This window comes from Lepidothrix coronata, unplaced genomic scaffold (assembly GCF_001604755.1).
Source record: "Lepidothrix coronata isolate B3197 unplaced genomic scaffold, Lepidothrix_coronata-1.0 Scaffold102, whole genome shotgun sequence".
In the NCBI taxonomy this organism is placed as follows: domain Eukaryota; kingdom Metazoa; phylum Chordata; class Aves; order Passeriformes; family Pipridae; genus Lepidothrix; species Lepidothrix coronata.
The window spans coordinates 1659778-1673955 of NW_016690282.1; the positions used below are offsets into that span (position 1 = coordinate 1659778).

General features: G+C 44.0%; 1 protein-coding gene across 9 annotated transcripts in view; it reads left to right on the forward strand.

Annotated features, from left to right (window-relative positions):
- The window catches only part of RBFOX2 (RNA binding protein, fox-1 homolog 2), a 173671-nt gene that overhangs the window by 104407 nt on the left and 55086 nt on the right, over positions 1–14178 (forward strand). For all 9 annotated transcript variants that reach the window (XR_001876191.1, XM_017823353.1, XM_017823352.1 and 6 more), the window contains one exon: positions 7121–7345. Coding sequence is in view for 8 of the 9 variants with exons in the window: in XM_017823353.1 (XP_017678842.1) it covers positions 7121–7345 (225 nt within the window). In the remaining variant the exon portion in view is untranslated. The remainder of the gene's footprint in view (positions 1–7120; positions 7346–14178) is intronic.

The window sequence follows — 14178 nt, forward strand, 5'->3', positions numbered from 1 at the left end:
AAAAAAAAAAAAGGCCAGCTGCTTTATTTTACAGAACAGTTTTTGGTGGCATGGAATGATAGAGTGTGTATTGGAAGATAACTTGTTCTTCCTTTACTTTACATATCTAGGAGAGGGAAGGGCAAGATTAGATAATCTAGTGCAAGCTTGCACCAGGAAATTGAAGGAAACATGCCTTTAAATGGTTAGCTAGGTGCAAGCTTGAGTGCAGGCATCTCTTTTTTCTTTTTTTTTTTCCCCTTTGGTACAAGATTAGCTTATTGAGGCTTAACTTAGCCCAATGCAAAAAGCATTTCCGAAATGATTACATCCAATTTAAATTACAAAAAAAAAAAAAAGAAAGGAATACATATGAACTTTTCTCTGTTTTAACAGAACTAGCATAAAAGTCCAGCAGACATTTGCAGAACTACCTATAGATAGAGCCCTGCTTTTGGGAGGATTCAGGAGGAATTGCTCTTGTGCCCATGGTAGTAAAGTGAAAATCCAACATCCTTTTCTGTTACCCCAGTGTGTCGTAGATCAAACAAAGATCAAGCTCCAGATGTGCAGATGAAATACAAAACTTCTTATTACCGTGATCCTCTTCAAGGTGCTTTTATGATCAACCCACACCAAGAAAGAGTGTTGATTTTATCAGTCTCGGTCGCCAGACACACAGGCATGCCAGTCTTGCTCTATGGAGTTACAGAAATGCCTTTGTAGCATGGACTGTGGGTGTCAGGTTAGGGTCACATACCCCTCTGAATCCAGGAACAGGTTTGTACAAAGATGAATGTGAGATGGTTATATCCTTTGTATATATCCTTTTCACCTCCAGATTTCCTTTCTGTAGGCATTTTACCCGCTCTTCTCATTCAGAAGCTAATCTGTAATGAAATGGCCATGATGGAGGAAGTGTTATTGCTGCATTTTTTTATAGAGGGCTCATATGGTGTTTGTGGGCACCTGCAGGGTTGGCGTGGCCAAGGCGCTGGTTTGGGGTGTTTGGGGAGTTGGAAAGCCATCACTTCATCATCCTGTACATCACTTTCCCTTGTGTTTGAGTATCCTCATGACCCTAAAGAGCAAAAGCACAGTTTTAAAAATTAAATCTTAGGTTCTATGTGCTGTGAGAGCTACCAGTGTAGGGTGGGGTTCCTCTTTGGTATAATGAAATGCCCCAGCCTCTGTTTTTCTGGCAGTGATAATGCTGGAGTTCGGGTGTGTCTGGGGAGCATTGTTCACACTGGTTTGTATCTATTCCCATTTGTGAAGAAATTGCTTGTTATCAGTGGGCAAATTGTGGGATTGCCTGGGGAGAGGGTTAATGCATGCTGGAGACTGCAGTTCCCTGGCAGCCTGAGCTCATCCAAGAGCTGATGCCCATGGCCCTTCCCTCCCCAGCTTCTCCACCCCCTGTCCTTTCTGGCTCTGATTCTCCTCCAGCTCCTTGCCAAGGCATTTCAGCACTCTTAAGTGGCAACAAAACTAACCTGACAACAAAAAGTGAGTAATTTTTCTTTTTTCCCCTGGGATATGTGTTGAAAGGGCTCAGCAGTGGGCAGGCTGGCAGGGAGAAGAGGGCAGGAGTGCACAGCTGGAAGTGGGATGGTGACAGCTCCAACCAGATCCTCTCTGAACCTGCAGCTCAGAACTGGGAAGGGAGACTGTGTTGGAAGAGGCTGAGAAGAGGACCCTGCTAGAGCAGCTTTTTTGTTCGCCTGTGAGAAGGGGAGGGGGAAAAATCCCCAGCCTATTATTATTTTTATTATTATTATTTCTTTTGCTCCTAAGCAGGAGCCTTGTATTGTAAACCCTTTCTCTCTCGCCTGTGTACAGCCGGGGAGCAGCGCTTTGCTTCCTGTACCAGAGCTGTGTGTCGCATTTGCATCCCTGGCAGGAGGCTGCGAGCTGGGTTGTAGAAAGGAGACGGTGTGGTCCCTACATCCCCCTCACTTAAAAGGATCCCCTTCACGCAGAGCTGAGGGTGGGCAGTGGCTCCAGGTTGAACTGTCGTGCCAGGCTCTTCAGATCCCAGCTACAAACATTTTTGCTGTTTACGAAAGGGATTAGGTTAGTGCGGAGAGCAAACAGTGTAGGCTGGAACACTCTGGTCTTCACAAACAGGTTAATTACCTCCCTTAGCTGCAAGTCAGTTGCTTCAAGGTTTCATAAAATTAGTTCAGTGAAGATATACCTATTAGAAACCCTATTCCACTAATAGGCTTATACTCACATCTATACCAGTGATTTGGGGGTTAGCAGAGTTCAAAGGCATTTTTAAGAGATTATTTGATGTTTATATGCTGTACCATTTCTCTGCACCTTTCTGTGATGCTTATGATTCATTGTAGGATTATGGATAGCTCAGATGGGTTACCTCGTGGCAGTTTGCCATGTCTGTACAGAAATTGTACCAGTTTAGCTTTACCGGGTTAATAATTTTTATTTGGGTGGTTATGCTTTACTAAATATGCATATTATGGTGTACCAATACAGAAGAGATCTGGAGCTGCATTGCTATAAGGCTCCTTTCATATTCCTGTAATTACATCCGTTTCTCTAATGAGCAAAACAAAACCACTCCTTCACAAAACTCACTGATCTTTGACAGTTTTATGGAAGTAGGAGGCCTTTGTGTGCATTTCTGGTGTTTGCTCTTGGCGCTCCAGTGCAGTGATCTTGGATCACCACCTGCTGTCTGCTGAAAGAATTCATCCTATGATGCATTTGCTGAACCACTTTGCTCCTTGTTGAGACATCATCTCCAGTTCCCACCCTTCCACAAGTTACCACTACATGCATTTACTTACCATTCCTCTGCTTAGCTTGGAGCTACAAAGTTCGTTAATTAAGTTAAAGCTGCATAAACTCTAAGAAATGTGTCCCCATTAGGGATTGTCACTGTTTTAGCTAATTTGTTTTTTAAACAAAATGTGGGACGGATTTGTAATGAGCAGTGTAGGAAAAACCCTGACTTAAGGAAGAAAGTTGGCACCTGCAAGGACCTGACTAGACCTTTGTAGGGCTGAGAATAGGGAGCCCAGATGAATATCCATATCCTTCTTGTGCTCTGAAATCTTGAGTGCTGATGAATCAGATGCCAACATTTTGCAAGAGAAGGGCTGCTTCGAATTCCCACCTGATGTGAATGAATGTAGAGCAACAGAATGAATAGCAAACACAGGACTTACTTCTTCTTTTTGGAACTTGAGGTTACCATGTATCCTGTTGAAGTGTTTTCCTTTTTTTAAGCAGTATGTGTTAATTACACTGAGTTCCACTTGCACTGACCAACCTTTCCCAGTCTGAGCATGGGATGACAGCTATCGTGGTTGGTGCATGGCAGCACAAATTTGTGGAGGGAATTGGATGATCTGGAATTGCCACAATTATTCCTGCAACCAAATGTCCATCACACTCCCCTCCTGAAGACTGCTGGCCTGATGCATTGTGTCCAAGAGAAGTGTCTGTCTGCTCCTGAACATGAGTTAAGATTTATTTCATGCCCTGTTCACAGAAGTTTAAGATGACACTAGCTTTTGGGGGGAGCTGCAGCCAGGTTTTCCTAGTCCTTGTGTGTGTTTGGGGATGGTAATTGCCTTGGACATACCTATCTGGGTTTCTTGTTGCATTTAAGTAGATGTTACAGAGATTTTCACGGCTAGAGCAGGCAGGACTGGCAATACAGTGAGGTATGTTGTCAGGATTGGGTGGACAAAATACTTTCTGTTGAGTCTCTCCTCCCAAGTACGTACCTTCAGCTGGAAAACTTGGGGTTTCTTCGTGCTCTTTGTACCTCCTGAGAAGTATGAGAAGCAGCACCTCTGACTGCAGAATTCTCTATGGTGGGTTAGAACGAGGGAAACGAGTTCAGATTCTATGTTTGAAGATTAATGGGATTTTTTTGTGCGTGTCCTGTGTTAGTTCTTGAAAATATGAAGTGTGTAAATGTTGAAATTTAGCAGAATAACAGAAGAGGTAGAATCTCCTCTGGGTTTGGAGGATATCAGTATGCTGTGAAACCTGCAGAGATCTCATCGGGAGTCCTTTTCTGCAGACACTAGTGGAAACAGAGAAAAAAGTAATTCTGAAGCACCAAAGGAAATTAAAATTACAGAAAAAATCAGATGGGAAATATGTCCATAATCATATAAAGAGAGAAATAATTTGAGATACAGATGCTCCATGGGAAGATGAAACCTGGACAAACATAATGGTGATAAATCTCCAGATAACCTGAGACATTAAATGAAGGATACATTTGTAATAAAAGAGATATGATTTTTGCATGTTAATGCGATTTTGGGGGGGGGGAGTGACAGTGGTATTAAAAACATTCATTTGGCACCAGAAATCCTTTCTTTGAAAATCTTAGGAAGGTCAGAGAGAAGTAATAAATAAAGTTACCAGGATATTTTGGCTTGAGAGGTGTGATTAAACTCAAAATAAATACGTATTATCAAAATGCCACAAGCAACAGAAGAGAGAGTAAGCATTTTTCATCCTTCAAGCATTTGTAGATAATTGAAGAAGGGAAAGAAAATATTTAAAAAGGTTCGAATGCATTTAAACTGGAGGGAACAGTATTAACTGAGGGGTAAAACCACTGAAAATAAGATTATACAAGGTTCATGGGCTGGCATTTTAAGTAGTCTAAGAGTGAGATTAAACAAGATGCTGGACTGTGTCCTTTGGGGAGCAGCCCTGCACTGTAGAGAGGATGGCAGAATAGGTTTTGTTTAGGGCTAATTAGCATTTTGTTCCTCTGATCTGGGATGCTACTGGCTTGGAAATCTAGCTTGTTCTGGGAAAATTGGAAACAGTTTCTGCACCTGCATCTTTTCTGGGGTTACCCTATCAATTTTTTAACTTAAAATAAAAAATCAATTTCATATTTAGTTCTGTTTTACATGTAAGAAAGGGGCAGACAGTGTGTGCCGTAGCACACGGACAGTCAAATACAATGAAATATTCTAAGCAGAAGAATTTGGAAAGGAGACAGTATGTGGACGGAATGGAATTGTCATGTCAGGGGATAAACAGTGTGAGCAAGTGAGCGATAGGGTTTGCTGATACCTGGTTTGCAGTGGGACAGCCATCGTTCTGCCTCTCCTGCCTCCCGTTTCAGAACTCAGCTCTGCAGATCTTGGTGAGTTTAGACTGAGTCAGAAGTGCCTTGCTTTGAAGCTGAGAATGGCAAAGGAATGAGCAGAAGCAGAGTGCTGGTGGAACTGCCCTCCTTTTGGGGGAGAAAACTAAAAAATCCTGTTCTGCTTTCAGAAAATGTGCTTGGTGTGTGAAAAAACCCCTGCAGACCCGCGAGCACACGACTCAGGGCTGCAGCGGCTTGGGGGAGTGCGTGCAAGGAACTGAGCACTGGCCGTGGCTGGCGTGCGTGCCTGAATTTTTCTTTCTCAGATAAGGCTGCAGAGTTTTGTGTTTCTGCAGGCAGCAAGGCTTTGCAGTGGCTGGACTTGAGTTAATGAAACGGTCCGTTCCCGGTGCAGGCCAAGGCTTTAGCTTGGCTCTGCTAAGTGGTATTGAATGCCCTTCCCTCTCCTTCTCCCCAGCTGCAGGAGCGTGTGGCCACGTGGCCCCCAGGGGAGGCAGACCAGATAGACTAATGTCAGAGCAAATTTGGGATTCAGCCAGTGTCTGAATGACCCGGTGCTGGCTGGAGGTGTGCTGCGTTTATCATTGTTTCCTTCGCCCGGAAGGGAAAGCTGCAGGTAGGCTGATAAAAGGAATTAGAGGTTTGTCCAGCTTCACTGGAGGTCTGTCAGGTCCTGCACGCTCTTTGCTGAAAGGCTGCCTGGTAATTCCCACTCTACCTTTCCTACCGGTGGGATAAGGTCTGTTTCGCTTTTACTCCATTGATTTAAGCATGCTGGTGTTAGAATAGGCTCGAGCACCTCCAGACTTTATGGGGGAGGACCCAGGGCTGGAACAGCAGCCAAAATTTAAAATCAGGATTAGTCTGTTGACATGCACATAAATCAAACAGCCCTCCTATCATAAATCTTTTCTGTGGATTTTTTTTCCGCTGCGGCGATGAAGCAGTAGGAGCAGTGCAGCAGCCTGGGCTTCCCAGGGTTGAGCTTCAATGTCAAGGCTGTTCTCCTTCACCCCAGGTGGCTCAGTGCAGCTCCCTGCTCCCCCTTTGGTGAGATCCCTGCAGAGGCTGCAGAGCTGCATGCTTTTGTTTGCTTATTGTGGTTTTTTTGACATGATGGTGTAACATTTTTTTACTGGTTTTTGGGCTTTCTTTTGCATGGTCAGGTCTCTGTTTCTGAGTCATCTGGTTGGTGTCAGCAACATCTAAGACAGTGCTAAAAGCTTCTAAAAAGCCCACTATCCTAGCACAGAGGTCTCTGTGGGATACCCAAAGCTAAGGGAGGAGTGGGTGATTAATGTCTTGTGTGATAGCAGGGATGCTCAGGAATGGTAAAGAGTGAGTGTGCGCCAGGCTTGCAATCTCAGCTCAGTTCCCTACAGGTCCTTGGTGTCTTCTGTGTGGCCAGCAAGCAGGAAATTGGATATTCCAGAAATTGATACCTGAGCACCTGTGCTGTGTACTCAGTGCTGCCAGAGCAAAGAAGGGGGCATCTGCACAGACGGGTTTGAAAAAGTAAACTTTTTATTACCATAACATAACAGAGAGTCATGCTCTGAACCACATGATGTGCTTGCTTGTGAGCAGAGCAATGAGTGTTAGGCTGGAGGAGATGGACCCAGTTACGGTACTTTCAGGGATATTAAAGAAGCCTGATCTTCTTTCTGTGTTTCCTTCTCTGTTCCAATGTTTCAGTGTCTCTTCCCCCTTCCAAAATAATGCTTTACTGTGTGTAAAGCTTTGTGTGAGATCACAGGGGTATGCACTTTGCAAACCCCATAATTTTTTCTCCATGTGCCAGCCATTAGCAAAAAAGTTGCTCTGAAAAGATTAAGAAAACAGTGTCATGGCTCAGAGGAGTAAGGCATGCTCTTTTTGATAGAACAGGTAATAGAAGACTGTGCAATATTATGGTGATGGTGCGTGGGATGTTCACATGTACACGTGTGTGTTGTTTCTCGGGCTGACGTTTCGATCTGTCTTCTGTAGTATAAATCTGTTTTCTCCTTTTCCTTTCTTCAGGGTAACCAGGAGCCAGCAGCAACTCCTGATGCAATGGTGCAGCCATTCACCACAATCCCATTTCCGCCACCCCCACAGAATGGGATTCCCACAGAGTACGGGGTGCCACACACTCAGGACTATGCAGGCCAGACCAGCGAGCACAATCTGACACTCTACGGAAGCACGCAGCCGCACGGAGAGCAGAGCACGAACACGGCCAGCACGCAGAACGGATCTCTTGCAGTAAGTACACAAGGGTGCAGAGCCAGGAGAGCAGCACAGTGCTTTGGGGAAAAGCAGACACTGATTGGATTGCTGTTTCTTAAGTATACGGCAAATCGGCAGTAGACTTGAAAAGGAGAGAATTATAAACAAAACATGGCTTCTGACCTTCCATTACTAGGTTTCCATCTTTCCCCTTGTGAATTGGTGCCTGCAAAGAAAAAAAAAAAAAAGGAAAGTAGTATTTGAAATCATGATGTTGTTACCATGTGGTGTTGTCCAAAGACAGTCTTTTATAAAAGCGTTAATAACTTTGTGTTAATTGGCAAATGGTTCAAATAAACATGATGGAGGCAAACTCTGGAAGGTTGATGGTACACAGAATTAGGGTAAGCACATGCATTTTAGGTGTAATCCCAATGTGGTTTTGTTTCCAGGAAACTACCAGAGTAGAAAATCACTTTTATTTGACTTTTTGAAGATGGCAGGGAGCTTCAGAGGGCAAAGTTAGGAGAGGAGCTTTTAGCTACTGGTCATCCATTTGCCAAACCAAGATTTTTAGCATCTTCTGTATTTTTGCTTTCTTCTTCCCATGGCCTGGAACTGGCACTGGGCAACATGCTGGCAGATTATCCCAGGAAAAGCTTTATCCACCCCTTAAGCCACTTGTTAAGACTTAACTTCCTAATAAAGAGCCTTATGGTGAGAGCCTTCGGCGCTCAGGGGCGGATTTAATCTGTTAATGCTTTCAGTTTTACTTGTAGTTGGTGTTTGGCTTGTAGAGATTATTTTTTTCCCTGGTAAGTACTGAATGAATTCAGTGCCAACAGTTGGAAGAACTGATAGAGCCAGCTCAAGTGTGCACAGTTCCCGGTGTGTGCCTCTGCTCCACTGCAGTGGCTTGGCTCTATTGGTCATGACTTTGTGAAGATATCTTTGATTTCATCCTGGGAATGCCTCAACTTCAGCATCTTGAAGAAGCAAAAGAGTACAAACACTGTAAGGCACACTGATAGTGTGTAAAAGGAACTTTGAGTGCCTTACTCTGTAAACACAAACGTAGATGAGAAGAGGTCAGGCAGGAAGTAAAACTTAGAGCTGGTGCAGTGTGCAGCACTGAAATGCAAGTCATCGTTTTAGCACCAGATTGTCCGATGTCGTCCCAAGCCGTAAGAGTTGGGCTGCCCGTCTCCAGCAAGCAACTTTCTCAAGCACTGCTGGTTGGATGGGGAAGCTGGAAATAGGGAATAAAACAGGGCAGTGGTTTTCCCCATGTGTTTTTGCTGTTCCCATCCTTGTCCAGAGCTTAGGAGCATTTCTTTTTAATGGAAATGATGTGACTCTTGACCTTGAATGTAAGTTCTTGCCAACCTTCCTGCTTCTCTTCCATATTAGGAGCCATCTCGGTGGCTCTGCAGGGCTGAGCTCTGTGTTTTATCAACTAAAGCTGGCTCCAAGGAGCCCACAGCGTGTGGCTAGCCTATGAGGAGGGATTGGGAGCCCATCTGTGCGGAGGGAGTGTTGCTGGGAGACTGCTGGGAGGCAGTGGTGTTGCCAGGAGTCTGCAGAGGGAGCCTGACTGGCAGGGGTTTATCCAAGAAACAGGCTGAATAACACACAACACTTGTACTGGCTGTTGGAAACAGGTGGATGCATCTGGTGTGACCATTTGATGTGGTTAAAGATGTGTGAGCTGAGCGTGCAGAGTTAGGCTCGAGGGCCACAGCTGGCTGGGAAAGGGTGAGGGCACAGTGTTGCTGTGACTGCTGTGGCTGGGACTCATCAAACCCAAAGGATCCCAGATGGTGGCACATAAAGAAATCCAAGGAGAGAGAGGGGGGAAGGTGCCTCAACCAAGGGCCTTTCACATGCCGCTTTCGCATCCACTGCATCCTGGATCTTCCAAGTCCCCTTATCTTTTTGTAGAGGACTTCTTCTGTATGAAGTTGTTTTTATTCTGTGGGCTGCCTTGGGATGTAATTCCATGTAACTTTTCTCCATCTCAGTATGCTGATTAATGATGTAGGATCTAGGGGAAGGAAGAAGGCTCAGTAGTTACTCAGGCTAAAGTGTGCTATTAAAATATACAGCAGAACAGGTTGGGTATTTCACCTTAAACATTTACAGGTAATGTCAAGCACCTTGTCCATGACATGTACTGGTTATTGCTTGTTGGATACACGTGTTCAGTCCATGTGGACTAGACTGCTATGCTTTAAGGTATCTTTTCCTTTCACCATTTTGTTATCTTACTCATACAAAAGTGCTAACTTGAATAGAGTGAAAAGTCATCAGGGGTGAGGTATGAGCCTTCCCTCCCATTATTGTGACTGACAAGCACAGTTGCTGTCATTTGTGTGAAGGTGATACCCCAGACCAAACAGCCAGTAGGTTTTCTAGCTGCTGACTTGAAGCCTGTGCTCCCATGGGATGATTCAGAAATTCATTCAGCCAGACAGATAAGTTCCCTGCTTGCTTTTAAGAACAAGGCCTATGCTTGGTCCAGTTGGCGGGACAGGGTGAGATAGCAAAAGGTGTGGTCAGATGGTGGGGCCTTCCTGCTTTTCAGGCTGATAGCCTTTAGGATAATTGCCAAAGTAACAAAGAACATGGGGTGGCTTAGGGGTCCCTCATGGAAAGGGCAATTTAATCTCGTTGGTAAGATGCTACACAGCAGTGTGAAGGGGTCTATAGCAAGGTCCCTAACACACTAGGTGGGAGCACCTTTTCATAGAAACTTGGCAGATTCTTGTGGATGAGTCAGATTGAATGATCTGAAATTAGCGGTGGTGTTTGAGTTGACAGTGATTTGGAAGCCTGAGGTCAAAGATCAGTAGTGAACTTACGTAAAATAAACTCTGAGAGTCAAAGTCCATGCCTTCCTATGCAGTCTAAAAGCCCTGAGCAAAGGGGAACGACTGGTTGGTGTCACCAGCTAAGGATGAGCTTGGTTCTGGCAGTGTGAGTGTAGTGGAAAGCATTCAGAGCTTTCAGAACAGAGGCATGGAAAAGAAATTGACACAATAGGTAATGTAATACAAACAACCTCATATTTTAGAATCTTTTTTTTATTTTAGGATCAAGCCTCATCTGTGGGGCTTTGTTTCTTGCCTGGCATGCAGATCTCTCATACTTCATCTCCAGGCATCTGTCCTTTCTCTTGATACTGTCCCAAAGCACAGCTGAAAGAACTGGATTAAAAATAGACTGAGGTACCGGACCATATTTGGCCGACTTGGTCTGCCTGTTGCAGCCTTAAACAGTTGACACTCTGCATTTCACTACTTACAGTGCTGGGTTGCCTGTTTTTTTCCCCCCTTCCCCCTTGGTTTACTTTAGTGCTCTTATCCCTAATGGAGACACCCAGCATAGTTAGCTGCAAGGGGAGATGCTAATTAGGCTGCAGTACCTCTGGCAGCTGAGCTGATCTAAAAGATTCACTGCTGTCAGAAAAGAGATATCTGGCTCCAAGCGCAAACTCCCACTCCTATTTACTGGCTCTGGCGTTCCTTACGTGAGCCACTTTAATTCACTGACCTGGCAGAAAGCTGTCCAATTCTTTTGCTGGGTTAATGAATTAGAGCAGCTCTTGGAGGGATCCAGCAAATGCTGTTGTTGCAAGGTAAGCGTATGGAGAGCATGGCCAGAAGCCGAGAGCAGTTGTCAGCTCCCTGCATCCCCTGGTACTCTACCCGCAGAGGGAAGATTAATCATCTGCTGAACTAAAAAAGCTTGCTTGATAGTAAATGCAATGCACTTAATACTGCGAGCTGATTATTCAACTTGTTTCTCTTGTTAATGTCAGAGGGAAGAATCTGTATGTCTGTATAAATTATGGAATGCAGCTGGAGATACGGAAGTAGAGGAATAAGTTTATGTAAATTATTTTGCGTGAAAATGGCAGGTGCTGTTGCCTTGATGTTACGTTGTCATGAACCAATATAAAGCATTATTTAATTACAGAGCGTCGTGCCTCGGCTTCTTGATGTGCTGTCGTACTGGAACATACTTAACTCATCCACTATACCATAAAGGGATCTCGACTTTCCAGTTTCTCAAAGGAGACGCATCTTTGGTGGGAGACCCATATGTGTCATGTTCAAAACCAAGGCAGGGAAGGTGCTTGGTCGTCTGGCTGTGCCCTGTACATCTAGCAAGACTTTAGATAGAAGGGAGCCAACGGCACCAAGGATTCCTCAACTGGCTTTTGCAACACATGGATGATGTTATAATGATGACTTTCCCTTGGGTATTTCTTGCCTAGACTGAGATTGCAGAATTTTCCTCTGTAATTACTTTTCATCCCTTTAGTAATTAAAGCAATTGCTCATGTGAGGTATTTCAGGTGAAGAATATGTTTAATGAATATCCTCAGTTATTTTCTGATACTGCTGAGCAGGTGGACACGAGGAAGAACCAGCTTCACATAAGTAGTTGGCTGGTGATTGTTTGGCCACCTCAGCCTCGAAATTGCTGTCTTGAGGTTGCAAACCCTGACATTTAACATCAGGAGTTTTCTTTGAATATGAGGCAGATTATTTTATTATTCTGAGTACAAGGCAGATTATTGTCAGCACTTGCAGACTTGTGTCTAGCGAGGTGGTTTTAAAATGAGAAATGGGAAATAAATCAGCACATATCATTATGTTAGAGTATACAGCTGTAGTACTTCTGTGTATCTTTCAAAGGTTGTAGCAGATCTAGCAGTAGTATATGGAAGGATAATAGTGATGATGAAAGGAATGTAGCAGGTTCTTTATGAAAAGAAGTGAAATCTTCACTTACAAAAAGGGCTGACAGGAGTGAAGGCATATGACAAGCACACAGAATATTGGATGGTAAGGGAACTAAAATAGGGAACTTTCCCATTTTCGCTTACTAGGATGCACACATGAAATAACTGGGTGCCATGTATGAAAAAAAAAAGCAGGTTTTATTACTTGGATTTTTTTTCGTATAATGAAGAACTTGTCATTGCAACTCTTATCCACAACTTGCGTACTTTGCAAGTTATGACATCAACTGGCTTAGTTTGCTGGAGAAAAACTAGTGAACATTTGCCCTGTTCTTGCATTCTTCCACAGATTTGGCTGCTGTTAGAAGGAAGATAATGGGCTGGATGGATCTGAAGTCTGTCACTGTGTGACTGTTCTGCCACTGTCAATGGAACGGTCCAGGGTTGACTACTAGCTGGGGAAATCTTGCTGTTTCTTTCACCTTGTAAGGGCATCCTTTTGTGAGGAATGGGCTGGAACTGCTGACAAAGGGTTTGGCTGTGACCAGCAGAGCAGGCTTTTTGGGGGGCTCCATTTCACCACTTCATTGAAAGGTGGGGGAGAAAAAAAAAGAAAAAGTGAATCCCATTAGAAATATCCACCTTTAGATTGAAAGTGTTACCTGACAAATCAGAGATGTACAAGAGAGATAGCAATGTTTCCTGTATGCTTTCCTATGTTAGGTTTGTGTTCTGTGAGGTATGTTTTTAATGAGGAAAGTGAACAAAATGACTTAAGCTTCAGTGTGTCTGAAAATAGGTAACTAAGAATTGAAAAAATATGCCCTGAATTCATCTGACTATACTGAAAATAGTAAAAAAATCTTGCAGAAGTAATTTGGTATGTCCTTAGCATTTTTGTCTGTTTTTTTGGCATACAGAGTACTTTGGATAATAGTTAATTGTGCCTGTAAGTAGCCCAAACATTTTTTTTTTTAATATAACGCTGCTGGCATATCTGAAAAATCAAGTGCATGGATATAATTGTAAAACTATATTTACTGCTGTTGAAAGATGATGATTAGCCCTGTGGTCTTCTGTCTGCTAAACGAGTTTTTTAAGCAGCCAAAGTTCCCATGGCCTTTGCTCTTGAATGTGTAGGACCTCAGTCTGACTTCAATAGAGTGTGCTGGGGCAGGAAAGTGATCTTGTGTCTAGACCCTAATTCTTCACTTGTTTTTCCACCAGACCTGCTCAATGGGCATCTGTTCATTGGTGGGTGACTGGTTGTTTTGACACAGGTTCTTCACTAGAAGTTACAGAGAGTTTTCCACATTATCTGCACTCTGCTTTGCAATGGGAAGATTGCCTTCTGCCACTTGTAGCTTTCAGTCCTTGTCTCCACAGTTCTTCAAGCTCTTGATCCGAACAAGGTTGGATGTGTGGTTTTGGGTTTTTTTGAATTCAAGACTGGTCTAGGAGCAGTGGAGTGAGCACAGTCTGTCTCCTAGATTTTGTAAGCCACCCAAATCCCCTTTTAAATATAGTTATTAGTTACAGTTTGTATTTTGTAAATATTTTCTTTGCAGTGATTTATAGCTCTTAACCTCTTCATTATGATTCACAGTATTTTGGACTGCCTGCTTCTTGGGGGAGAGAACAAGGGGTTGTTTTTTGTTTGTCTCTAACTTGGACCTGAAGCGGTTCCAGTTCTAGAAGCAAGTGGGAGATGTAAACAGAATGTTCTGGGTATTAATAATCTCTGTGCTAGCCTGTCACACTGGTGCTTGTCTGGTTTGCTGGGGAGGTAGCCCTCCGTCTAGCCATGCAGATGGAGATCTGCTCAGAGCTCAGGTGGTGCTGGAGCCCCAGCCTCCCTGCTGCTGCGGAGAAATCCCCAGCATTTAATTGATCACCACCTGGGTTAGGACAGAGGAGTCCAGCTGAGAGGTGGGAAGATGCCCCCAAACCTTTCAGAACACCCTCATGTTGCCAGGTGTCCTCCTCCCCTTTTACATGGGCACGTGCACATGTATATATCTGTGCTTCTCTTTGCAACTGCCTCTTCTTGCGTAGAGTTTCCTTACTGCTGGTGGGTGTAAGGGAGGAGCTGACATGGGGGCACAGGCAGCAAGTAGTT